This window comes from Gasterosteus aculeatus, chromosome 13 (assembly GCF_964276395.1).
Source record: "Gasterosteus aculeatus chromosome 13, fGasAcu3.hap1.1, whole genome shotgun sequence".
In the NCBI taxonomy this organism is placed as follows: domain Eukaryota; kingdom Metazoa; phylum Chordata; class Actinopteri; order Perciformes; family Gasterosteidae; genus Gasterosteus; species Gasterosteus aculeatus.
The window spans coordinates 22,882,360-22,908,537 of NC_135701.1; the positions used below are offsets into that span (position 1 = coordinate 22,882,360).

The 26,178-nt window shown below is 47.2% G+C and overlaps 4 protein-coding genes across 7 annotated transcripts; 2 read left to right on the forward strand and 2 right to left on the reverse strand.

Annotated features, from left to right (window-relative positions):
- The first annotated feature begins 955 nt into the window (after nt 1-955).
- LOC120814809 (uncharacterized) lies at nt 956-2,351 on the forward strand. The gene is made up of 4 exons (XM_078086422.1): nt 956-1,332; nt 1,409-1,559; nt 1,713-1,840; nt 2,002-2,351. Exons 1-4 carry the CDS (start codon nt 1,244-1,246, stop codon nt 2,222-2,224), a joined length of 591 nt encoding a protein of 196 aa, XP_077942548.1. The 5' UTR covers nt 956-1,243; the 3' UTR covers nt 2,225-2,351.
- A 166-nt stretch (nt 2,352-2,517) lies between these two features.
- On the reverse strand, nt 2,518-6,561 carry LOC120814805 (uncharacterized). Its single transcript, XM_040169877.2, has 3 exons — nt 6,325-6,561; nt 4,306-4,991; nt 2,518-3,405 (listed from the first exon to the last, which is right to left on the reverse strand). The coding sequence occupies exons 2-3, from the start codon at nt 4,932-4,934 to the stop codon at nt 3,138-3,140; spliced, it is 897 nt and encodes a 298-aa protein (XP_040025811.2). The 5' UTR covers nt 4,935-4,991; nt 6,325-6,561; the 3' UTR covers nt 2,518-3,137.
- A 1,322-nt stretch (nt 6,562-7,883) lies between these two features.
- LOC120813669 (uncharacterized) lies at nt 7,884-12,911 on the forward strand. 4 transcript variants are annotated; one of them, XM_078086416.1, is made up of 7 exons: nt 7,884-8,021; nt 8,295-8,380; nt 8,459-8,602; nt 9,029-9,400; nt 10,580-10,849; nt 12,086-12,145; nt 12,227-12,911. In XM_078086416.1, the coding sequence occupies exons 3-7, from the start codon at nt 8,569-8,571 to the stop codon at nt 12,766-12,768; spliced, it is 1,278 nt and encodes a 425-aa protein (XP_077942542.1). In that variant the 5' UTR covers nt 7,884-8,021; nt 8,295-8,380; nt 8,459-8,568; the 3' UTR covers nt 12,769-12,911. The 4 variants fall into 4 exon arrangements, with proteins under 4 accessions (XP_077942542.1, XP_077942545.1, XP_077942543.1 ...); XM_078086419.1 differs by having other exon boundaries at nt 7,885-8,021; nt 8,302-8,380; XM_078086417.1 differs by having other exon boundaries at nt 7,886-8,021; nt 8,272-8,380.
- A 4,480-nt stretch (nt 12,912-17,391) lies between these two features.
- Nucleotides 17,392-21,248, reverse strand: LOC120813129 (actin, cytoplasmic 3). The gene is made up of 9 exons (XM_040169237.2): nt 20,973-21,248; nt 19,783-19,907; nt 19,572-19,700; nt 19,331-19,441; nt 19,143-19,227; nt 18,819-18,980; nt 18,517-18,708; nt 18,081-18,262; nt 17,392-17,844 (listed from the first exon to the last, which is right to left on the reverse strand). Exons 2-9 carry the CDS (start codon nt 19,903-19,905, stop codon nt 17,701-17,703), a joined length of 1,128 nt encoding a protein of 375 aa, XP_040025171.1. The 5' UTR covers nt 19,906-19,907; nt 20,973-21,248; the 3' UTR covers nt 17,392-17,700.
- Between the last annotated feature and the right edge of the window lie 4,930 nt (nt 21,249-26,178).

Below are 26,178 nucleotides of genomic sequence, written 5' to 3' on the forward strand. Positions count from 1 at the left end.
CTTTAACACCGTTATTGTAAAAGTTATGACCCACACGAGTCACAGCGTAATGAATAGAAGCGATAAACATCCAGATGTTGAATCATCATGAAAGAAGCCTTGAAGTATTAGATAATAATAAATCCCTCATCTCAGCACTTTGTGTAACCCTTCCTCTCCTCCTCTCCTTGTTCCCTCTCCTCTTCCCCCCTCCTCGTCTCCTCATCTCCTCCCCTCTGCTTCCTCCCTCAGCAGCAGCGTTTCCGGAGCAGCTGACGGAGCAGCTGACGGAGCAGCAGTGTGACGCGGAGGCGGTGAAGGAGAAGCTGGTGTGTCAGAGGGAGGAGCTTGAGCTCACCTGGTTCACCTTGAAGCGGGACGCAGCGTTGGCGTGGCAGAAGTAAGACGGTTTGACTCTGGTCTCCTCCTGTTATGTTTGATCTTATGCCCTTTTGTCAAAGACGTCTGCGGCGCCCCCCCCAGGAAGCTGCAGGAGTGGCGCCCCACGAAGGGGGAGCAGATGGAGGAGATCCAGAACGTGGTCCGGAAGGAGAGGGCTCAGCACCCGGAGCTCCGTCAGAAGGTGCGGATGCTGGTGGAGGAGGACGGTGCTCTGCTGAAGGAGGTAATCCAGCTGCAGCAGAGCCCCGTGGAGTCGCAGGCGGAGGACCCGCAGAGACAGGCGGAGGCGCTCAGGGGGAGGAGCCTGGCCTGCAGGAAGGTCAGAGGTCAACAAGAACATCTACTACAGCACCACTCAGGGGTCTCGGTTCTACTCCTGTACCTTCTGCTACATATAATCAAATACATTCAGACCCCCATTGGGATTCTCCACGATGCGCCTGCAGACACGTGACACAAATCAGTGACGCCAGCGTGCTCGGATCCCTTGACAGAACCAGCTGATCTCAGCAGCTGTTTATACATCATGAGGGTCGACGCATTTGTTCCTCTAGTTTCAGCGTCGCCTCTCTGAATATCGCCATGTTTCCATCATCCAGGTCACGTGATCTGAAGGAACATGTGACGGACATTAAGAGTTTGTCCTTGATGGATTGTTTTCCCACTTACATTACTTTCACTTTGATACTTTAAGTAGTTTTAAAACCAGTACTTTTACTTAAGTAAAAAGCTGGAGTTGATACAAGAAGAAGTCCTTTTAAACCCGAGTCTCCATACTTCTACTTGACACCTCTGATGCTACAACACAAGGTCGATCGTCTTTTACCTTGAAAACAACTCGCTGCTTCAGGAGCTGGAGGAGATGAGGAAGACGAGTCACCGGCTGAAGGTGCAGCTGCAGGATGGTGGCACCACCAACGAGAGGCTGCAGGTGGAGGAAGACGGCCTCAGGTATTATACACGTAAAGTCGGGGGTTTGATCTCTGGTTAAACAAAGTGTGACATCACCCGTGTGTCGTGTCGTCAGGCACCTCGTGACCTCAGACACCGAGGAGGAGCGTCAGAGGACGTCGGAGGCCGAAGACCTGAGGGCGGAGCTCCGGAGGGGGAGGAGCAGCTGGAGGAGCCTGGAGGCCGTCCTGCAGGAAGCAGCCGTCCTCCTCAGCCACACCCTGGAGGTAAGACGCTGACCCTGGACCAGCAGCACCAGGACAGGCTGATCCTGGACCAGCAGGGCGACCGCTCACTACTGCAGGAGATGACAATCAAGTAGCATTGATCTTAAATTAACCAATGAGATCTCATCGCTCAGTGACCTTCAAACTCCGCAGAACTCGGCGAGGACCTCCAGCTATCGGGAGGAGATGCTGAGGCTGCTGGAGATCCTGCAGAGCGCTGCCCCCCAGGGACCAGGACCCACGCTCGAGGAGTTCCACAGAGGACAGAGATCTCAGACCAGGTAGCCCCAAACAGCAGGTACCGGGATAACAACCACCCCCCCCCCCCAGGTCCACGTCTAGTAGGTTCACACAGCCGTGAACCAGATCAGCTGATCCTTGAGATGTTTAAATCTGTGGGGGGGGCTGACCGGTCCGTAATTCGTCCCCATGTGTCCCACAGAACTCAGACCCCGGATCCGTTGTTCCTGATGGCCCGCTACAGACCCGGCGACCTGGGCCTCGTGCCCCGCCCCTCATGGAAACAAAACCCCGCCCTCAGTGGGGCCCCGCCCCCTCCCAGCAGGTCTGTGAGGAACGGTTCCTCGTACAGGAGACACGTGTCCTCTCAGTCCGGTCCTGCAGTCCGTCCCTCAGGGAGCTCTGAAGGTCCAGATCAGAAATAAGAGGTTGCATTTGATTCTGATGCGTCGGATTTATTGATTCATACGTTTAAAGCGATTGAAACAGAATCCTCACATTTACTCACACAGTTTCATACTCACCGATATAATAAAGTACGTTAATTAGAAACATGAGCTGGTCGTCTTCTGATGAAGAGTTTAGAAACAAAAGTATCAATAGAAAAGTATTAAACTAGAAAGAAAAGCAACTAGTTGTTTAAGTGTTTTATCAGGTTCATTTGAGGACAAAAGACGTTTGAGAATCAGCAACAAAAACAAAGTGAACAATTATTAAATTGGGAATTTATTAAAGTTCAAACATGGCGACAGTGCAAGCTTTGCTAAAACAGTTATAAATATATAAAAATTATTTTACATAATGAGGTAAAACAAACTGGCGAAATCCTAAAAACACAAAGTGAATCAGATTTAAAACACTTTTCTAATGAACTCGGCGAGATTTCATACAAAGAATCTTTGGTGCTTTCTGGGGAAAAAGTTCCTTCATGATCAGAATAAATGTTTTAGATAAAAACGTTGATTAAACAATAATCACATTATGGAGGACGTTTTACAACAATATAAAGTGATAAACTGAAATATTAAACCTTTGAGGATTCGACCTGAAAGTCTGACGTTTCATCGGAGTCACGCTGATAAAACGCTGGGTTTCTCTTTGTAAAGTGCAGATGTATAAATATATAATATTATTATAGCATGTCAGTAACAGGATGTTCACCCGCTTCCTCCAGAGACGGAGACGCAGCGTCGACCATCTTCTTTTTACTTCATCGTCAGTGGAGAAATGAAAACAAGGTGCTGGTGTGTCGCCGCGGTAACCATCAGAAAAGCCCTCCGCACATCTGGACCCTCACAACGCTGCAGGTGTTTGGGGCGGGAGAGGGTGTGACGTCACTCACGCGTTGGGGAAGGCCAGCAGGTAGATGATGATGCCCGTCAGCAGCGCCATCATCATCACCACGGCGGCGAGGAGGAAGGCGCGGCACGCCGGCCGGCCCGTCAGCCTGAACAGAGCCTCGCCCAGCCCGCCCTCGCTGCCCGGCCCCCCCGCGCCGCCGCGCGCCCCCGCCGGCGGGCTGGGGAGCCCCACGTCCAGGGAGCGGTTTGCCGACCTCAGGGACGTCAGCGACCTCTGACCCCACCGCCGCTGACCTTCGGATGACCTTCAAAGGAGGGAAAGAAGTTCAGGTTTTCAGCAACTGAATAAAAACGTCTTTTCAGGTCAAAATGTTTTAAAAACGTCGCTGGAAGAATCAAAGTGTTTGACTACAAACACAAAGCAGCCGACGTGAAAACTTAATATGAATGTTTATACAGAATAAACTTCCACTTGTTTTAATAAAAACAGCATTTAACTATTTCTACCAATTTGAGAAGGAACCTGAATGACGGAGTGCTCTTATGGCGCGTTTCCACCGAGCGGTACGGGACGGGTCGGTACGGGTCGGGTCTGTTAACCATGATTTGGCGAGTGTTTCCACCGCCAACAGTACCCTTACTTGATAGGCGTGGTGTATTCCAGAAAGTAGTGATGACGTCACTTGATAGGCGGTACATGACGGAAAGTAGATTGACGTCATTCGATCGCGCAAAAACTGAAAGCTAACCGCAAACAACGACGGAGGACGTGCAGCCGATCCTGTTCCTGCTTCTCCACATGTGGCTGTTTGTCACAAGGAGACGACACTCTTTGTTTGAGCAAAGGCTACATGCTGCAGGTGTGTTACGTGTGTCGTCTTCCCCCTTGCGGCACGCGCAAATGACGACACTCGTTCAACCAATCAACGCTCTGCAGTGAGTCTAGCTCCGCCCTTTAGTACCAAACCACTGTGCCAGGTGCCCCAACGGAAGGGAACCCAAAGAGTGATACGGTACGGTTCGGATTTTTGGTCCCATTCTCAACTTTTGGCAGTGGAGACACAAATAAAAGGGTACCGACCCGACCCGTAGCGTACCGCTCGATGGAAACGCGCCACTAGAGACCCCTGCAGGGGCTCAACGTAAATACATCTAATTAACGTCCACAGAATCAAAGACTTGTCAACGTGAGGTTTGAACGCCACCTTTTGACCTCCAGCTTGCCCTTGCTGCGCAGGAAGCGCACGCTGTAGACGCGCTGCATGGCGGCCGGCAGGTAGGACAGCAGGTCCCGGTTGGTGGCGAGTCTCGGCAGGCCGAGGGCGGGCAGCGCCGTCAGGCCGCGGCACAGCGGGCACTGGATGGCGTCCGGCTCGGCCGACTTGACGTTGATGCGCGCCAGGCACTCCAGGCAGAAGGTGTGGCGGCACTGCAGCATCTTGGGACAGCGGAACACGTTGTTGAACTGGCTGAAGCAGACGGAGCACTCCAGGTCCGGGGAGGCGTCCTCGCCGCACCGGGTCGACGGGGGTGACGGGCGGAGGTCCGGGGACGGGACGATGACCGAGACCTGGCAGGAGAAGGGGGTGGCGGGGGGAGGGGGCGGCGGGGGAGACGGGACGGGAACGAGGCTGGACCGGGACGCGAGGACAAAGCCCGAGTAAGGAGGCGGGGCCAGCTGGTGAGCAGCGTCCGAGGCCTGGTGGAACGCCACGGAGCTGTGACCCGTCTGGATGAGCGCGGGGGAGGTGGCCGACAGAGGGGCATTGTGGGTAATGTCGTATGGGTTAGAGGGCAAAGTCGGAGGTGGTCTCGTGTTTGCGTAAGGATTCATGACGTGATGGAAGAGATGAACACGTGAAGGATGATGAAGATGCTCCTGGCGCCTCGTCTTCAAATTAAAAAGAAAACATGGATTAACTTCTGATCTGATGAGCTGCATTCTCTGTAGTGACCAGCAGGGGGCGACTCCTGCTAGAAGAAGACTACTGCTCTCTGGATTCATTCCCTCAGTAAACACCAATAAACTCATGTTTACAATCTCTATTTCAACGCAGCATGATGTTTATTTGGGAATTTATGGTCCATTTGGAGTCAAACAGACCATAAATGAGGGGATGCTTTAGGGCGGGGCTACACGCTGATTGACAGGTCTTTAACACTTGGTTGCTCCTTAGGTCCTGCTCCTCACGGAGAGCTCCTGCCTGCCGTAGAGGTGCATTCATACTCTGAGGTCCTGCAGTGGCTCCAGTCTAACACACACTTTGCATTGTCTGCTTCACTTCAGAAGGGAAATGAGATGCAAAACCAGAGAGGTGATGCAGAGGAGCACCCAGCAGGGGTCACCTGAGGCCAGCAGACCCCCTCAGACCACCATCACAAGGCGCAGTCGCCACAGCAGATTCATGTTCCCCAAAATATACACCACACAGGCGACATGTGAATGTAGACGAATAACTGGTTCAGAAAATGTCCTTAGTTACTCGTGTAGTCAATATGAAGATAGATTATATGTGGGTGCATCCTCACCTGATCACTTATAGATTAAAGCACATGGAGCTTCTCACAGATTTATGAACAAACATTAACTCGACTCCAAAGTAGAAGAACTCATTTGATCAAAGCCTCCTTTTAATTTTGCTGCTTTGAAATCAGTGACATGAAGGACTCCTTCCTGTCACTCAAAGAGGAAGTCACATAAAGAGCTGCATGAGGAACACAGAGGTCCTTTGTGTCGCCCTCATGTAAATTACATCCAGCTAAACGTCCTGCTGCTTATTATAGGACAACGGGTCACCATAAGAGGGGATTCAGTGACTTATATCGACCCTTAAATCAGGAATAAAATAAATATAATTTGTTATTCTAGAAGAAAAAGGTTTCCAAAAGATTTAAATGTGCAACATTCCAAAATAAAATTGGGGGAAACAGTCTCACAAGGGGACCAAACTCCAGCCATCAATCACAAATATAAAATAAAGATATCAAAAGAGTGAGGAACACAAACCACCTGCATCTCTGATTGTAAACGCTCAGGTGTGAAACAGGAAAGTGAAGCAACAGGAAGCAAAGTGCTGCACGTTTTACTTTGTCAACTTAAACGTTTCTTTACTGCGGATCATTTGTGCAGAATTCGACTTCAGCTCCTTTTAACTTGTGCAACATGAAAGAATGAGGTCACGACACGTGCGTGGAGCACACAGGTTGCGATGAGCCGCTCCTACCGTCCGCGATCACCGCCCGCGCCGCAGCATCACCTGGCCGGGCTCCGCTCTCACACCCCCGCAGCTCAGGTGCCGCTGCCCGAGGTGCGCGCTCGTGTCTCGGCCTCGAAGTCTCTCTCGTCCTCGGCGCGTGTCCGAGTTGGACGCGTTTGAGAAGTCGAGTGAAGAAACGAGGAAACGGATTATTCAAATCACCTGTCGGCCTGTGACGCGCGAGGACCAACGCACCTGGGCAGAGTGCTGCGGGCTGTGACGTCACGAGTACAAACACCTGGGCAGAGTGCTGCGGGCTGTGACGTCATGAGTACAAACACCTGGGCAGAGTGCTGCGGGCTGTGACGTCACGAGTACAAACACCTGGGCAGAGTGCTGCGGGCTGTGACGTCACGAGTACAAACACCTGGGCAGAGTGCTGCGGGCACTACTCGGACGGTAGTCAATTCTAGTACTTACATTTAAACGTGAACTCACGCTCCTGAATAAATTAGGACATTTGATGAATCAAGTTTATCGTCCCTCTGAACGTCTCGTCTCTGTGTTCGGTTCCTCCAGCAGAACAACGTGACACTTTATAAAACTAGATGAAAGCATTTCTATTGAAATCCACTTATAAGATGCTTGATTATATACATTTAAAAAAAACACATGAAGTCTTTGGTTTTCCTTTTGAGTGAACGAGAACAAATTCACATGACGGACAGGAGACATCTGGAGACAAATCCAGGCAGAAGGTTTTGATCATTTGAAAAACAAATGTGAACCTGAACGTTCAAGTTTTGCTCCTGAAGGTATTTCAAATAATAATAAGTGGAGAAAAGTATTTTTGGTTGACTCAGTTCTGTTTTTTTTCATCCTTCACTTCACGTTCCTCACGTTCCTCAGGTTCCTCACGTTCCTCACGTTCCTCGGGTTCCTCAGGTTCCTCGGGTTCCTCACGTTCCTCACGTTCCACGGGTTCCTCACGTTCCTCGGGTTCCTCAGCTACAGCTCTGTGCATGTACCAGATAACGGTCCAGCTACCGTATGGTGACCCGTCTATGGACGGGCTGAATAACCTTTGATGTGTTTCCTTGAGTTACATTTGACTCATCCGCTGTGTCCTTTGTTGAGAGAACCTTGGAATTTGTCCTCCTGTCGCTCTGAAGAAATGCATCCTGGAGTTTGTCGTTAATTCTGAACTGTTCCTACGTTTCTCACAAGAGCTTCAGGACCCAAATCGCAGCCTTGGAGGCGTCTTCCTCGTTGTTCATCTACTTCTCTGTTGCTGGAAGGTGGACTCGAGGGATTCTGTAGTTTTGTCTTCACAGCGACGAGGTCTAACTGGTGAAACTGGAGAGTTTCACCAAAAGACGCGTGAACCAACATCTCCTCTCATCCAGACCTGAAGGCCACAACTACCTTCACAGTGAAGGCCTCAACACGCCCGAATCAGTTGTGACCTTTGATAGCCAAACCCTCAGGGCTGATAAGGTTGATTTCATTCGACACCCTCTCAAGGGGAGTGGATTTACTACCTTCAGTGGACCGAACAGTCCTCCCCTCTCGCTCACAAGAGGAGAAGGAAACGTTAAACATTAACTGTGTGCTCCGATACACTGTAGGTGTGTTCAGTTACCCGCACACACCGATCTGCACCGGCAGCAAAGCGTGGCCGTGAGTCCGTCTTCGGTCTGGGGTTCGCAGCAGAGAAGCAGTCGGTGAGTAGAAACAAACTCAAGCTACAGATGTGTGACGTTGTAGAGGAGATGAGTAAAAGCAGAGTTTTATTAATCATCAGATTGTGAAATCCCTGATTTATTGATGATCTATTCTGGTCATAACTTTAGTATTGATATTTAGTATCTGATACCTGCAGGAGACGGTGTAGTTCTACGCTCAACGACAGATGTTTGCAGCACCTTTAATGCAATAGAAATGTTCTGTTCTGAAGGCATTTTATTTTGACAGTTAAACATTAACTGGCTGAACAGGTGTCAGGTGTGTGCAGGTCAAAGGTCGACTCGCTCAGCGTGGACTTTGGCGCTGTCGCAGGCGGAAGCAAAACAGATCTCACCTGGTAAGTACGACATCTAATCAAATGGATAAAGTCCACATGGTCAGATTGATGAGTGAACTGTTCTTTATTGCTCCTCAGGCGTTTGCTGAATGATCAGGTTATCAGATTCACTCCTTGTTACCAAGGTAACAACCTGAACTGAGCCCAAAAGAAGTCCTTCGTTCTCGAAATGAACTTTTGAATCCACAATGGGAGACAAACCACCAACAGCAGCCTCGCCAGGTGAGCGATGACACGTTTACAGCAGCTGCACCATAAAACTACACCAGCAGGTTCTACAACCGTCGGCCAAACACTGACCTCTCATACGTCACACCTCACCGAAGCTTTGGCTGCGTTTATAGTTGATGGTTTGAATACATGTTTTTAGTTTGTATCCAGTGCTGAGAAGAAGTTAATGGATGATTTGTCTGCTTTTACCATGTGGTCATCCAAAAGGGTGACGGGTATGTACCACCTCTTTAGCCTCTTTAGCCTCTTTAGCTCGTCAGAGTGAAGGTCACATTTCATAAAGCAAAAGCGCTGCTGAGTAAATGAAAATATAACTTGTCTGGTCTTGTTACTAATTCTAACTTTTACTACTAATTCAACTCATTTTCTTGGTTATGTGGGAATGACTGAATACCTCCATTTTCTACATCTCTACAGGAAGTGGCGGCGGCGGTGGCGGGCGGGAAGGGCATCCCGTGCCTGTTGGAGCTGCGGTCGCGGCTGCGGTCGGGGCTGCGGTCGGATTGGCAGCCGGATTGGCGGCCGGAGCGGGGGCGGCCGGAACATTGGCAGGAGCGGCGGCCGGAACGGCGGCCGGAGGATTGGCAGGAGCGGCGGCCGGAACGGCGGCCGGAGCATTGGCAGGAGCGGCGGTCGGGGTGGTGACGGCAGGAGCGGCGGCCGGAGGGTTGGCAGTGGCAGTGGCGGCAGTGGCAGCGGCGCTGCCATTTGCCGTGGCGGCGGTGGTGACTGGAGTGATGTTGGCAGCTGGCAGACGCACCGTGTGTGACGGCAAGAGTATCAGTAAAGGTAAATACACCAAACCAAGTCAGAAATATTGTCCTAATTTCTATTATTGGAGCATTTGTTGGCCTAAAAAAAGTTTAGGTTTCATTTAACAATTAAAGCTGCAGCAGCGTCGGTCGCGCCCTGAAAACGCGTAAATATGAGCGCTTGTACAAGCCGTCATTGGCGGACTGTGAGGACGCCGGACGGCCTCTGATTCATGGAGGGAGATCTCCACCAACGAGGGAACAAAGTCGTGGAGGAAAATACGGGACAAATGTGTCCGTGATGAAGAGCAGCAGTGTGGATGCACGGGGCAATAAAGTCTATGATACATAAATAAAGCAACCAGCGACTTCCACACACAGAGACGTGACTCTGCAGGTCGTCTTCAACCAAACACGTGACTCACGTCACTTTAAGCGGTACTTCAGGCTGGTAGTACTTCAGGCTCGTAGTACTTCAGGCTGGTAGTACTTCAGGCTGGTAGTACTTCAGGCTCGTAGTACTCTGGTGATAAGATACTGGTTCGCAGTGGTGACAAATAGCTTTGCTTTCAGCGAATATGTCGTCTGGTAGAGATTTAAGATGAAAATGTTCATTCACTACCTTTTTTTTTTGTAAAACATCTTTATGATTGCTGAATGATCAGGTTATCAGATTCACTCCTTGTTACCAAGGTAACAACCTGAACTGAGCCCAAAAGAAGTCCTTCGTTCTCGAAATGAACTTTTGAATCCACAATGGGAGACAAACCACCAACAGCAGCCTCGCCAGGTGAGCGATGACACGTTTACAGCAGCTGCACCATAAAACTACACCAGCAGGTTCTACAACCGTCGGCCAAACACTGACCTCTCATACGTCACACCTCACCGAAGCTTTGGCTGCGTTCATAGTTGATGGTTTGAATACATGTTTTTAGTTTGTATCCAGTGCTGAGAAGAAGTTAATGGATGATTTGTCTGCTTTTACCATGTGGTCATCCAAAAGGGTGACGGGTATGTACCACCTCTTCAGCCTCTTTAGCCTCTTTAGCTCGTCAGAGTGAAGATCACATTTCATAAAGCAAAAGCGCTGCTGAGTAAATGAAAATATAACTTGTCTGGTCTTGTTACTAATTCTAACTTTTACTACTAATTCAACTCATTTTCTTGGTTATGTGGGAATGACTGAATACCTCCATTTTCTACATCTCTACAGGAAGTGGCGGCGGCGGTGGCGGGCTGGCGCGGCATCCCGTGCCTGTTGGAGCTGCGGTCGGGGCTGCGGTCGGGGCATCAGCCGGAGTGGTAGCCGGACTGGGGGCAGGAGCGGTGGCGGCCGGAGCATTGGCAGGAGCGGCGGTCGGGGTGACGGCAGGAGCGGCGGCAATGGCAGCGGCGATGCCAGTTGCCGTGCCGGTGGTGGGAATTGGAGTGATGTTGGCAGCTGGCAGACGCACCGTGTGTGACGGCAAGAGTATCAGTAAAGGTAAATATACCAAACCAAGTCAGAAATATTGTCCTAATTTCTATTATTGGAGCATTTGTTGGCCTAAAAAAAGTTTAGGTTTCATTTAACAATTAAAGCTGCAGCAGCGTCGGTCGCGCCCTGAAAACGCGTAAATATGAGCACTTGTACAAGCCGTCATTGGCGGACTGTGAGGACGCCGGATGGCCTCTGATTCATGGAGGGAGATCTCCACAAACGAGGGGACAAAGTCGTGGAGGAAAATACGGGACAAATGTGTCCGTGATGAAAAGCAGCAGTGTGGATGCACGGGGCAATAAAGTCTATGATCAATAAATAAAGCAACCAGCGACTTCCACACACAAAGACGTGACTCTCCAGGTCGTCTTCAACAAAACACGTGACTCACGTCACTTTAAGTGGTACTTCAGGCTGGTAGTACTTCAGGCTGGTAGTACTTCCGGCTGGTAGTACTTCAGGCTGGTAGTACTTTAGGCTGGTAGTACTTCAGGCTCGTAGTACTTCAGGCTGGTAGTACTTCAGGCTGGTAGTACTTCAGGCTCGTAGTACTTCAGGCTCGTAGTACTCTGGTGATGAGATACTAGTTCGCAGTGGTGACAAATAGCTTTGCTTTCAGCGAATATGTCGTCTGGTAGAGATTTAAGATGAAAATGTTCATTCACTACCTTTTTTTTTTGTAAAACATCGTTATCATTGTCAGACTTTTATTTTCCTTGATTTAGTTAATTTGATTGGATCAGATGTTCTTGTGATTGAAACTGAGGGTTGTCTTTTTATCAGCGCATGCCAGTTTATTTTATTTTGTGTAATCAGCACAGCCGACCTGCTGTTGGTCTCTTCATAGAGTCTTTAGCTCGTCTGCGTTATCTCAGTTCTTCTTGCCCTGGTGGTCTCAGTCAGGGGTTAGGGTTAGGGTTAACCCCCGGGGGGCTGACCTGAGTGCTGTGCTTCAGAGGAAAGGCCCGGTCCCAGTGTTTTTTGAACGGGTTTGCTGTAAATTCTAACATCCAGTACCGACGAGCTCGTTCCTCTTAATTGAAAAGCAGAATTGAGGATCTGTGACTGCGTCAAAATGGCCGTAGTTCCTGAAGGTGTGACGCGATGGTTTTATCATATCACTTCAGCCACATATTGACGGCTTCATCTGAGATTAATGAGACCCTCAGAAAACATCAATAGAACTGAGTGATGAAAAGGACTTGAAGATAACGTGTGAATAAATCATTGCTCCTTCAGAAGCTGCTGATCTTCTGCCTGAGAAGCGGAGCAGCAGTTATGAAATGCTGCCACCAAACCGTGAGTGTAACTTGTGTTTGCTGTGATGTGAGTACAGTGTTCGCTTGGATCCACCTTCACACAGCGTCGTCTTCTTCTCAGTGTCCGAGCTGAGGGTCGTTCTGCTGGGGAGCAGCTGGTCTGAGAGGAGCTCGGTGGGGAACTTCATCCTGGCCGAGTGTCTTCACTTCAATCAGTTCAAGTCTGAGGAAGAACCGGACTGTATAATACAAAGAGGATGGCTGAAGGAGAAAGAAGTGGTTCTGATCAACACTCCAGATCTGCTGCTTTCCTGGAGATCCAATCACAGCCTGTGTGAAGCATGCAGGCGCCTCTCTGCTCCTGGACCTCATGTGTTCCTGCTGGTTCTACAGCCTGAAGACTTCACGGAGAAACACAAAGAGAAGCTCTGCCGTTTCCTTAAGCTCTACAGTGACCGATCATTTGATCATTCACTGGTTCTGTTATCAACACCCAGAGAGCAGAGCTCAGCGTTCATGAGAAGATGTTTGCAACATCCGCCCTTAAAAGAGATGATCGAGAAATGTAAATCCAGGTTTCTGTGGAGGGAAACGCTTGAACCGGCAGAGCTGTTAACACGGCTGGAAGAAGTTGTGGAAGAGAACAACGGAGAGCATGTTTGAGCATAAACACGCACCAGGGAAATCGGTATCTACAGCTGGTGTAGATGTTTGGTTAAGATCTACACCAAGATGCCTTTTCTTCAAACTGTGATGTGTGTTGGTTTTTTGACTTAGTAAAGTGCAGAATGTGCCAACAATGTCCCCACATTTAGCCAGGAGGGACACCCTGCTGGTCCTCTGCAGGTAGATGTTGAGATGGAAGTAGCCTAGCAGCTAGCTTAGCTTAGCAGTCCTAAAGTGGTCTGTTTGCCACTCGTCCCCCTTCTGTTTGACATGTGGAGGAATTCCTCTGCACAGTTCTTCTGTTTGTTTTACTTCCAATGCAAAAAGTTCTCTATCTTCAGCGTCTCGCTCTCTTCATCTAACTGACTGCAGCACGCGGCCCCTTCAGAGGTCAGGGGTCAACGCACACCGGGAGGGAACAAAGCTGCATCAATTGTGTTAAAATATTCATCACATTGATTTCATAGATTAACACGTTAATTTTGACATCTTTAGTAAATATGGGAACAGTGGCTCAGATGTGGGACTTTTTCCTTTTCTGTTTGTACGTAAAGCTAGACTACCCCCCCCCCCCCGCCACTACCCCTCGTTAGTGGCCCATTGTTGTCATTAGCAGTGTGTGAATGCTGCTGATGCATAACTTCATGGGGGGGTTCCATCCCATTGTACCCAACACTCTGCCTCTGGCCCCACACACACACACACACACACACACACACACACACACACACACACAGGTCTCTCAGCTCCTCCCTCACATTTCACTACCCACAATGGGGCCGTGTGTCCTCGTCAGCCTCCTCAGTGAGAGACTTAAGCCTAGTTTATGCTTCTGCGTTTTCAGAGCGATGCACACGCAAGACCCCCATGCGTGTGCATGGGGGTCTTGCGTGGCCGCCACGGTGCTTCGGTGCGCTTTGTTTTTGTTGCTTTTGTTGTTAATTACGTTTGCTGAGCATTTAATTCCACTTTATTTTATTACTTGTGCACTGTTGTCTTGTCTGTCTAGTGTCACGCACTAACCGCCAAGACAAATTCCTTGTATGTTTGACATATTTTGGCAAATAAATGTTTCCTGATTCCTGATTCCTGAAGGACCTCTCACGCTTTGTCAGAACACCTTTTATTACCTGCTCTATGGACTCTCTGCTGACTCCTCACCCACAAGTCTTACCTGGGGGGACGAGTGATAGAGACACAGCATCTCACGGATCGGAGACCAGAGACTTTGGTGTCTCCTCGCTAACAGTAAAACTGCCAGATGTGTCCAGATGTAAGATGAATTCATTCCATCAGGAATGAATAATAAAAACATTCACAAACCCGTAAAGAAGGAATGGAATAAAGGGCTTTGTGGAACAACCGACTTCGCCACGCACGCACACCTTGAGTACGGTGTCCCGCAGCGTGCACACGGAACGCGAACATAAGCATTGAACAGATGATGGACAGTTCTGGTTAGACATGTTTAGTTTACTTCATCAATGCAGGTAAAACACTGTACAACTAACACACAACTATGTAATCAGTCGCAGACAATATGGATGTGGATTAAAAAGGAACTTGTTAAATGACTCCATTGTTTTCCGACTATTGAACAAATAGTTTTTAAAGCCCTCGCAGTACGGACGAGAGACCCTCATAGTAATTGTCTACTGGGGCTGTCAAAAATACTCACAAATGACGAATATTCGCTTAAAAAAACACTCATATTCAAATATCTGGTTGCGGGTCAATAACAGGACAAGTAATACAACCAGACATAACTACTTTTATAGGTCATTTATTTCATTTTAAACATATTTTAAAAGATATTACCTGCACAAAATGACCTAAATAAATAAATGAACTGATGGCGGCAGATCTCTCGCTCGCACACGCGCTCGGTTTCAATGAACGACAACAGTAAACAAATGCTGAAGGCTCATCATTTTTTCTTCATCAATGTTTGAGAATAAAATGATGAGAATTTCGCACAACATGCTCACAAGCCCCGCCCTCCCTCCTCCTCTTCCTCCTCCTCTTCCTCCTCCTCTTAGCGCTCTGCAGTGCTGAGCGGCAAACTACGGTGGCCCTGAGGCGCAAAGCACAGCGGCAAATAGGAAAACACCACGAAATTAACTCCTTACGGAAAGGGGAGGGGCTTATAGCAGAGGACGGACCCTTCTGATTGGACAGACGGACTGTCTGTTAACAGCCACACATCCAACTCCTCACGCCAAGGAGTCGGACTCGGGCCCCCGAGCCGCGTCGGCCGTGGCGTCCGGACCGTCTGACCTTCCCACCAGATGTTGTGACGTCATTTGATGGGAAGTCCAACATTCTGGGGGCCGGAGGGTATGAAAGGCTTCAGCTCTCCACAAAGTCTCCACGAAACATCATAGAAAACAAGTCATAAAACTCCGCGCAGCCTGCAGAGCTTTTACTCGTACTTATTACTTCTTATATTATCAATGACGAATACACGTGTTGTTTAGAGGCTTTTCACATTGGATGGTCAGCATATTTCTGAGAGTGGAACAAAGTCTGGTCTGTTAAATGAAATTGTAAATACTATATGTTTTGAATCTTTTCTGGCTAAAATATGTCAGTTGTGTTTTTGTAACAATATACATATACATAATACACATATACCTTAAATCTTCTTCCTCTTCATTATGATGAAGTCAGTTTACGGTGTTTATTGTGCAAAGGAAAATTGTTTTGGTATCTTAGGTGTTTACATTCAAACTGAGGGAAATAATGATACAAATGTAAAAATACAAATATTATTTTTGGTTAGCTTTGTCTCCTCAGAGCAAGAAGGTTCTGGGCTCCAACCCCCCCAGCAGCTTTCTGCATCAACTCACTTTTCATCCTGAACGGACTTTGTATTGTTTTTTATATCAATGAATATTGAATTAAAGCAAAGTTTTGAATTTTCTTGCGTCTCTCCTAACACAATATTTGCAATCCCCAAAAATGTCCACCTTTTTGTTCTTGGTACTAAGAGAACTGAGAGATACGGTAAGTCTTTATCTTGTCAGGACCGATTGTTCCAGCAGAGGGACTTTATTCATCAAAGGAAGTAAGTTAACTTTAGTAAGAAAAATCACATTTTCTTAACTTTCTATTCATTGTTCAGCCATCAAAAAAGCTCTTTGGTGGATACATTTAATCTTTCCATAAGATACATCAAGTCAACTCCAAACACTGTGTATTTATGACATATGTCAAAGACCTTGATTCATTCATTGGTCTCAAGTGAGGCCTCAAAGCCTCCAGAGAAGTTCAAACACCTTCCGTCTGCTTCCCTCCTCACGGCTTCATGAACAGCTTCATTGTGAATATCAATGCTGTTTAAATGTAGACGTATTAACTTCCTATGAAATTTCATTTGATTTCATTTGTGTGGTCAACCAATTAACGTTTAGATATTCAACAAGCTACAATTAGGAATAAACCTTTTTACAATTATACAAATTCATTGTTGTAAAAAGTAGTGATTTGGTTCGTTCTGTTCAGAGTTGCTTCAAGAATGTAAACGCAGAACGGTTTGATACACAAGTGTAAAATGATTTAACTAAGTTTACTGTTGAAAAAGTTTAAAAGAATGTTTATGTTGGGGTAAAATGATGGAACGATGCAAACTGAAGCGATGGAGCACAGCGGCTGCAGAGGGAAGTGGGTGAGTGTTCCTACCGTTAGAACGGGGGGGGGGGCACCACCTCCCCTGAAAAAGTCTGGGATAGAATATGTTCTTCCCGGGTGCACGTGGCGCTCGCAGAAGTACTACAGCGCCTTCGATGTGCCCGTCAGACCTGCAGCCTGACAGGAGGTTGAGACGGGGACCACATCTCATTGGACGAAGGGCCACAGGCTCGATGAGGTCACTGGTCCCCAGGAGGCGCCCAGTTAATGGAGTTTAGTCATTTAATGTAAATAAAATCTGCTTCTACCACGTGCACAACACAAGTCGTTTTACAGTTAGAGGGGGGGCGTCCCCCTGGGATCAGGGACCAATAACCAAACTGGAGTTCTCCCAACAGTCAAACACACCAAGACTGAACCGTAAAGGGTAGAAGTTAGAGCACGGACTCCATCATCCAGCGGTTATCGCTCTACACTACTTTGTGTAGAGTGATAACCGCTGGATGGAGTCAGTGCCAGAACTTCACGGTGGAACTCAGGGGGAATATTTACATCTTACACAGAAAACGCTGAACTGTTTTGCATTGAATTACTGAAATAGGTGAAGATGTTTAATTGGGGCACCTGTAGGAGACTAATAAATGTTGCATCATCACAGACAGCAAGTGTGTGAGGAGCTTCAAAAAGACTCCAAATTAATTCCATTGCCTGTACTATGAGATTAGACACGTTTAGAAAAGCCATGAAAGTCGTGCTTTGGTTTATGCAAAGTTAGATTCTTTCTCAGCTCAGAACTTTAAGACTGGCATCGACCAGGTGGAGAAAGCAGAACGCTAGATGAGGCTTTAAAAGTACAAAATGCACAAGCATGAAGAGGATCACATGCTTAGATCAATGAAATCTAGCGTGATAATTGAGTAAGTTAGGAACTCTGTACACATTCATCTACACATTTCTAAAGCGCAGCAGGAAGAGACTACATTAAAGATGTAGACAGCAAATGTTGGTATTTTATTGGTCGGTGAACATTCGTACAGAAACTCTGACAAAAAGGTTTGGAAAAGGACAAATGGGAGGTACATTTAACTGCATTCAATAGCTAGGAAAGCTGTGCAGTGGTGATGCATTCGGTCCTGACCATCAGTAGCTGATCACCAGACTGAGTGGAAGCTGCAGGTTTCTTCTGTGTGGAAAGATGCAACGTTTAGTCTGTTCAAGACGAATCAGAGACGGTGGACAGAACCCTCCACACCTCTTACACATGCCCACTTCCTGCTGCGCCTCCGGCCTGGAGCTTCTCTAGAAGCACTTGCGGTGGACGATGGAGGGGCCGGACTCGTCGTACTCCTGCTTGCTGATCCACATCTGCTGGAAGGTGGAGAGGGAGGCGAGGATGGAGCCGCCGATCCAGACTGAGTACTTCCTCTCTGGGGGAGCGATGATCTGCAGGAGACACAACGGGCAAGTTGTGAAGCGCAACAGGACTAATTAAAAGCTCACTGCCACTTAAGGAATGATCAGGCAGTTCCCCACATTGACAAAATATTTAGAGTGAAGCTTTATAAAGTCAATCACAGTATAGAGTTGACAAATACACCTTGATCAGAGTGAAGGTGTACACCTTTGAGTTAAATTCAAGAAGGTTCATTTATTTGCAGTTTTAGAAAACGCAGCTATACCTTGATTTTCATGGTGGGCGGGGCCAGGGCGGTGATCTCCTTCTGCATCCGGTCGGCGATCCCGGGGTACATGGTGGTGCCACCGGACAGCACGGTGTTGGCGTACAGGTCCTTACGGATGTCCACGTCGCACTTCATGATGCTGTTGTAGGTCGTCTCGTGGATGCCAGCAGACTCCATTCCTGATCAAACAACCAGAGGTCACTTATGTTCTAAACACCAACTGCACAAGTCGAGACAATGTTCACCATTCAAACCCAAGTGGGACATTTGTCTGGTGTTGACGAGACCCTGAAAAAACATTATGGCTCAATGAGGCCAAATCATCCCCTGTTCCCCAAGAGGTCAATAGATGAAGACCAGACTGTTCTCTATTGTGCATTTTAAATCTCATTGTGGTAAACCAACAGTACAGTTCTCGTTAGTCGTCACCCACCAAGGAACGAGGGCTGGAACAGCGCCTCGGGGCAGCGGAACCTCTCGTTGCCGATGGTGATGACCTGTCCGTCAGGGAGCTCATAGCTCTTCTCCAGGGAGGAAGAGGAGGAGGCAGTCTGCATCTCCTGCTCAAAGTCCAGAGCCACGTAGCACAGCTTCTCCTTGATGTCTCGCACGATCTCACGCTCAGCTGGAATTAGTACAAGAAGTCAAATCAGAAAGTAGAAAAACCACCAGACGTTCAGGAGCTTTATTCAGAGGAGTTTGTTTTGGAGCGAAGAGCCAAGCTTAGACGTGTACCCGTGGTGGTGAAGCTGTAGCCTCTCTCCGTGAGGATCTTCATCAGATAGTCGGTCAGATCTCTGCCAGCCAGATCCAGACGGAGGATGGCGTGAGGAAGAGCGTAACCCTCGTAGATGGGCACCGTGTGGCTGACACCGTCACCGGAGTCCATCACAATACCTGCAAGAAACCAAAGGTTCCAAAATGTAAATAGTTCCACCTACTGATCGACGAACCGTACAACCAACGTGTGACAAACACGTCCGTCTTTTAAGAAGGTCCTAAAATAAGACCCAACATTAGCGGTTCCAGTTTAGAGAAATGTTCAGTCATGAGTTTCACCTGTGGTACGACCGGAGGCGTACAGGGACAGGACGGCCTGGATGGCCACATACATGGCAGGACAGTTGAAGGTCTCGAACATGATCTGCAGCAAAGACAAAGATGACATTAAGACCAGACACAACCTGCTGTGGCGCCGTCCCCACACTGGTCTCATCCGACTCCACATCAATGCTGAGCGAACACACCTGTGTCATCTTCTCCCTGTTGGCTTTGGGGTTGAGTGGAGCTTCAGTCAGAAGGACCGGATGCTCCTCAGGTGCAACACGAAGCTCGTTGTAGAAGGTGTGATGCCAGATCTGCAGGATGGGACAGATTGTTGTAAGCGGTTGCGTCAAAGACATGAGGACAAGTCCTCTGGTGGTGGAGTCTTTACTGATGAAGGAACAAAGTGCAATTTTGACGCCCATGTTGGACAGCCATCTTCACCTTCTCCATGTCGTCCCAGTTGGTGACGATGCCGTGCTCGATGGGGTACTTCAGGGTCAGGATGCCCCTCTTGCTCTGGGCTTCGTCTCCCACGTAGCTGTCCTTCTGTCCCATGCCCACCATCACACCCTGCACACAAACACACCTTCAGCACCACACCTCCCCCTGGAGTTACCTGGTGGGGGCTCTAATGGGCTTCATCGAAGGGTACCTGATGTCTGGGGCGACCCACGATGGAGGGGAAGACGGCTCGGGGGGCGTCGTCTCCGGCAAAACCGGCTTTGCACATGCCGGAGCCATTGTCAACAACCAGGGCAGCGATATCGTCTTCCATTTCTGAAGGGACACGTTGAGATTAGAACATGCTGGTTACTCCTCTACAATGACGCGTGAACCACTGTGGTATTTGTTAAGGGGATCAACCTGTACACGGTAAATACTGAAACCAGGAAAAATGACTCCGTAAAGATTTGGAGAACTAAGAGGAGACGTTGAGAAAATGTGAAAGCAGAAAGTAAGACGATGTCATCATTTCCTGCCTGCTCACAGACTCTAAACACATCCGGTCACAAAACCAGAAATGCAACGACAGGAGCACAAACACTTTGAATATGCGCCTCGTGTAAAGGAGTAGATGGATTTCGTGAATACCACGATTAGCATTCTGTGTTTATTGTACAGAAATATATAAGTTTTTCTACTTCTAAAGGAAGTAACAGTCTGACGGTCAGGTTCCTCCTGCAGCCATCACCCGGTTATCGGGCGTGGCGCCTCGAGTCCTCCAACCTGATCAACTCGTCCTCTACGTCCCATCATGTGAGGACATTCCAGACAAGTTGAGACAGCACAAGCCACTCCTGTCCACCTCCCTGCGACCCGCACCTACTGCCTAACTTCAAGCTGCGCCCTGCTGCCGGAGTCAGGAGGAACTACCGCATCCGGGTTGTTACTGCGCGTAACCAGGAATCCACATCTGATCAATGAGGAAGTGTCCCCCCCCCCCGGACATCCTCATCTCCTCACCCAGTGAAACGGTCCCACCAACATGACAAAATGTCCAAAAAAGGTCTTTAAACCCCGCAGCGGCTTCGGGGGGATCTGGATGTTCATACATGTGTTCATGTCACATTCTGAAGCCGAGGCGCTTCCTGATGTTCTACCTCATTCTGCCAAAGTTCTCGATGAACATGTGGAATTAAACATGAATCCGCTGCGTAGAATCACAGCGGATTATTTCTCCTCATGTTAAAACACAGTCACACTAAGCGGATGTTGAAGAAAGTTCTGCAGAACGAGTCAAAGTCCGACGTCGATGCGATCGGCTGTCACTCAAACCGCTGCTGATCAGCCTGATCGATCAACATTAAAGTTGTACGACGCGCGCGCGGCGGCGGGTCTTACCTGAGCAGGTGGGTGTCGCGTGGGTCTGTCCGTGGAGAGGAGCTCGTGTCTCTTTTCAATGCTCGTCAATCTTCCGGCCGGCGGCGCACCGGTGCGCGCGACCCGTCGCGTTGTCCATAAAAGGTAAGGTTCTCTCAGCGAGCGCTCTGATTGGTCCAGGTGAGGCGCGCGGACTCTCGTTTTTGACTTTTTTGCATTAGCAGTGTTTTAATGATGTGAGGAGGAGGAGCAGAGTGTCTGCTCAGTGTGAAGACTGAATATGGTGCCTATAATGCCATGCCCCTCCCCATATATATATATATATATATATATATATATATATATAATTACAGTAATGCAGTAGCACTCAATAACTCGACAATATTTATCGTCATGTAACAAAGAACTGAACATATATCTGTGAATGCAAATATAAATATTGTTCTCTCAATAACTCAAATAAAGTGCTTTAATTCATGAAAATAAAATAAAGGGAAGAAAAGCTTAAATTTCTACTTTTCTGTTTCACATTTGTACTCGACAGTCAATTCTAAATAACGAATGTAAACTGTATGAAAGTGTGCTTAGTGCTCCAGTGGAAGATGAACCGAAACGAGTCCATTCTGGATTAAATACATTCCTGCGGTCTTTTCATCTGTAGTTTGCTCTCTTTCTCTTTGCTATGTCTCTGTTTTAAGACGCTACCGTGAAGACGACCACTAGAAGTGACCCGTCAGGTTTAAGTGACCTCTGCTGTCGACCCTTTCAGTTTGGAACATCACGCGTTGGCCCTTTGGGTGAAGCAGATGTGTGAGCTGAAGGGGACGCTGGTCTCCACCTGGTGGAGCCTGTTTGACCGACTGTTTCCTCCACTCAAATCTGCAGTTCACATTGACCACAGCGTTTCAGGTCACTGCGCACTCAAAGTAACACGTTAGACTTTGACGGTTAGTTGACATTTCAGTTTCGGATTGATCGGATTGATCGGATTGATCGGTTTGATCGGTTTGGGGCAACGTGAGCTTTCGCAACCGGACAATTAAGGTGGACGTCATGAGCGGTGTGAATGAATGAGACCGGATGCTGTTTACGTGCACGTACAGGAACTACTTTTCTCTACTCTACTGAAATGAGACGCACAACGCTTGGCGGCTGATACTATTTTAACCGTGTTATGAAAGCAACAAGGTACTTCAGGCTGAACTTCAATAATCTTCAATAATATAACAACACCCCCGAACTGTTACATTATTGGATGGTAAAGTACAGCCTCTCGTCCCTTATTGCTTAAATATGTCGCATTACATGTCGTTTATCTGACGCTTTTATCCGAAGCGACTAACAATAAGAACATTTCAACCATAAGGACACAAAGTCAGAAGAACAAGAAACAAGAAAGTGCAATTTCCTCAAATAAGCCGATGTACAACTTGCTATATGTAAGAACCATTATAAGTCCAATGTAAGTGCTACAGTTAGTTAGTGTGTTAGTGGAGGTAGAGTGTGAAGAGGTGTGTCTTTAGTCTGAAGATGTGAAGGCTCTCTGTGGTCCTGATGTCTTCAGAGACCTCCTTCCACCATTTAGGAGCAGGACAGCAAAGAGTGGAGATCTAGTCGAGTGTTTTGCTCTCAGTGAGGAGGAACAAGCAGTTTATCACATGCAGAGCGGAGTGAACTCCAGTAGTAAGACGACAAGGATCCGTCACAGATCCTCTCCAGGTCACCTGGTACGTGCGGCCATCAAGGTGGGACGAGAGGAGGGAGAGAGCAGAGCCTGAGACACCAAGATACTGTTTTCCCTTTGAGATCTGCATCAAGTAAATACATCACTGTGTTTAATGTGATGTGGCTTCATCGATGATGTGTAACAAGACCACAATAGTTTCATTAATGCTATAATAAGCAGTAAGTAATCCGACAAAGACTGACAGTTAGAGGTCCTCAGTAGTGTTGGAATGGAACGAAATAGTAAGACTTAAAGGACATTATCTGTGTACAATAAACACAGAATGGAAATCAGGGTATCTCATTCTAATGCTGACATCATCCACAGACTGAACTCATAGTCCTTCCTGTTCATTTGGTAATTGTCCAGATGTCACATTCTCTCCGGCGAGTCCTTTCACTCCTTCTCAAGAATGTTGAATTCTGAACAGAATATAACTGAATAATTGGACATTAACAAGCAGTTATGTTTTTCCTGCTATAAGCAGTTTATGATATTTGATTAAAAACACTGTTTTGCAAATATTTAAAGGATAAAACATTTTTTTTTTACTCCAAATTCATTCATATTATGTGACTTTGGAAAATATCCGCTGCAAAACCACAAGGTAAAAAGATTAGAACCGTTTACAGGTTAAATAGTTTTTGGGAGGGTTGAAATCCTAACCCATAGCCTTAGCCTTATTCTACTAACCCATTGCATTAGCATTTAATTCCACTTTATCTTATTACCTGTGCACTGTTGTCTTGTCTGTCTACTGTCGCGCACTAACCGCCAAGACAAATTCCTTGTATGTTTGACATATTTTGGCTAATAAATGTTTCCTGATTCCTGATCATTCCATACAGCTGCTCCTGCAATGCTTTACCCCTTGAAAATAACAAACTGGTCCAAGGCCCTTAAAGTCAGGTGTCCTGACGCGGAGAGATTTTAGCTAGCTACCCAGTAAAACTATTAATGAAAAGAATTGTGTATTCAGGTGATTTAACGGTATTCAAGTAAGCATTAGCTCCTTACCTTTTGAACCTCATACTGTTTTAACTATGAAAGTAAAATTTTCTTAACCAGAGTTTGTAAAAGGACACTAACGAATTAGTTGTGCGCTGGTATTGCCCTGACCCGGGCAGACGTCCCGCTTCAACACCTCCAAATAGCTCATTAAAAGCTCCTCCATCATCGCCCAACATTGTCTTACTACTTTCTCTTATCAAACCAACTGGAGTTCCTCAGGGTTCCGTCCTGGGTCCCCTCCTCTTCTCGCTCTACACCAACTCTCTCTGCGCTGTCATTCGCTCGCATGGCTTCTCCTACCACAGCGATGCTGATGACACCAACTAATTCTCTCCTTCCCTCACTCGGATCTCTGCCTGTCTGACTGACATTTCTCAGTGGATCCGCCCACCATCTGAAGATCAACCCGACAAGACTGAACTACTTCTCTTTCTGGGACAAGATTCTCCGACCCAGGACCTGACTGTTAACTTTGAGACTCCGTGTTAACGTCCACTCTGACTGCAGGAACCTCGGCGTGACGTCGACAGCCGACTCTCCCTGACTCCAACATCACTGACAACACGATCGGGTCCAGCTTACATCCAGGACCTGGTCCAACCCGACATCCCGACCCACACTCTCCGCTCTGCATGTGATAAACTGCTTGTTCCTCCTCACTGAGAGCAAAACACTCGACTAGATCTCCACTCTTTGCTGTCCTGCTCCTAAATGGTGGAAGGAGGTCTCTGAAGACATCAGGACCACAGAGAGCCTTCACATCTTCAGACTAAAGACACACCTCTTCACACTCTACCTCCACTAACACACTAACTAACTGCAGCACTTACATTGGACTTATAATGGTTCTTATCTACAGCAAATTGTACATCGGCTTATTTGATGAAATTACACTTTCTTGTTTCTTGTTCTTCTGAGTTTGTGTCCTTATGGTTAAATGTTCTTATTGTTAGTCACTTTGGATAAAAGCGTCAGATTAATGACATGTGATGTTTCCTGCTGCAGTTAGACATCTAAATCTTTATATATATATATATATATATATATATATATATATATATATATGAGATTTGACATGTAGATTTGTTGATATGTGTGAATTGCTAACGTTTTCAAGCAATCGTCGAAAAACGATACCGGAAACAGCGTTGAATTGCGTGTGTCCGGGTCAGGACACCGTTACGTTGAGTCTAAATCCCGAGAAGCTCCGTCTTCAGCATCACGTTGGGACGAGCAGCTTGTTAAAAGTCCGTGTTTACATATATTTATGTGTATGTGTACGTCTGGATGTTGTGAAGTACGTCCCCTTCATACTTGCATTGTAAAACCAACGCGTGCCACTCGATGGACGAGCAGCATCGAGTGTCTACGTTTGTTAGTTTATCATCTCACAGGATTCCAGGGACGAGTTCTGAGCCTCAGCAGCAGCTTTCCGTTCCTCCTCACAGTAAGTCGAAGGCTGATCCCTGAAGAGGACTAAATATCAAATACAAAAACTATTTTTCCACAATAAACACCAGTATTAAAATAGAACTGATGCATATTTGAATTCAGATTGCATAAAGGTATTAGATATTTACTAAAATGTATGAACAAATTAAATGTGTATATATTTAGACCGAAATTCAATTTATTTTGAGTAATAACTATTTTAAAGGATTTCGGTAGTTAGAATAAGTTAAAGGTGGAGCCTCAGCTTCATTAAGAAGTTCCATTTGTAATATGCAATGCTGCGCTAGTTTATCATAGTTGGGATTGTATAGAGTTAGAGTTTTGTGTCTGATAAACGTGGTTCTGATTACATCTCATTCGAATCTAACATCGGCACTAAAAGGACAAGTACGTATTGTGAATATGAACCCTGGAAGTGTCGAGCCGTCAGCAACCAAAGCACCAACTCAGTCATTGGCCACATTCTACACCTTTTGGTCACAAGCAGGAAGACAAACACTGCTCGGAGCGCAGGGCCATGTTAGAGAGCATCTCAGGAGCTTCACACCACCATAATCCAATAGGTCCTCAGACCTCCTGTACATGACAAAATACAGCAAACTTCAACAAGGAGCTCCAAGAGAACCATAAGAGAAGGAAATGGACTTATGCCGAGGTAGAAGTTCACACTACACAGAACACACATTTACAATTTGTTAGGTGGATTAAAGTGGATTTTCTCTAGTTTGCCCTCATGACTGGAAATTGTTAAATACAGCGAGCAAGACGTTCTACACACCAGCCCAGTAACGCACAAAAATAACCAATAACGGTACGTAGAGAGGAAGTGACACCATAAAATGACAGCACCCAGATGAAGCTCTGAACGGCACGTTGTTTCTCACACCAGTTCTCCAGATGAAGTCATTTAGATGTGCATTTACCAGACATGGGGACACTCGTATCCTGCAGGGAGTCACTTCAGCTTGTTAAGAGACAGATGAACGGACACTTTGTGCTCAGATCTAAACGTGAAGATCTGTGAGCTTTAACTGCAGA

Coding starts and splice junctions, on each gene's coding strand:
- LOC120813669 (XM_078086416.1), top strand. CDS start 8,569: ATGGGAGACAAACCACCAACAGCAGCCTCGCCAG. Junction 9,401..10,579: donor CGGCAAGAGTATCAGTAAAG/GTAAATACACCA, acceptor ACATCTCTACAG/GAAGTGGCGGCGGCGGTGGC. Junction 12,146..12,226: donor TGAAATGCTGCCACCAAACC/GTGAGTGTAACT, acceptor TCTTCTTCTCAG/TGTCCGAGCTGAGGGTCGTT.
- LOC120813129 (XM_040169237.2), bottom strand. CDS start 19,905: ATGGAAGACGATATCGCTGCCCTGGTTGTTGACAATGGCTCCGGCATG. Junction 19,701..19,782: donor TGGGTCGCCCCAGACATCAG/GTACCCTTCGAT, acceptor GTTTGTGTGCAG/GGTGTGATGGTGGGCATGGG. Junction 18,981..19,142: donor CGCCTCCGGTCGTACCACAG/GTGAAACTCATG, acceptor GGTTTCTTGCAG/GTATTGTGATGGACTCCGGT.
- LOC120814809 (XM_078086422.1), top strand. CDS start 1,244: ATGAGGAAGACGAGTCACCGGCTGAAGGTGCAGCTGCAGGATGGTGGC. Junction 1,560..1,712: donor TCCTCAGCCACACCCTGGAG/GTAAGACGCTGA, acceptor CAAACTCCGCAG/AACTCGGCGAGGACCTCCAG. Junction 1,841..2,001: donor GGACAGAGATCTCAGACCAG/GTAGCCCCAAAC, acceptor TGTGTCCCACAG/AACTCAGACCCCGGATCCGT.
- LOC120814805 (XM_040169877.2), bottom strand. CDS start 4,934: ATGAATCCTTACGCAAACACGAGACCACCTCCGACTTTGCCCTCTAAC. Junction 3,406..4,305: donor GGCAAGCTGGAGGTCAAAAG/GTGGCGTTCAAA, acceptor CCTCCTTTGAAG/GTCATCCGAAGGTCAGCGGC.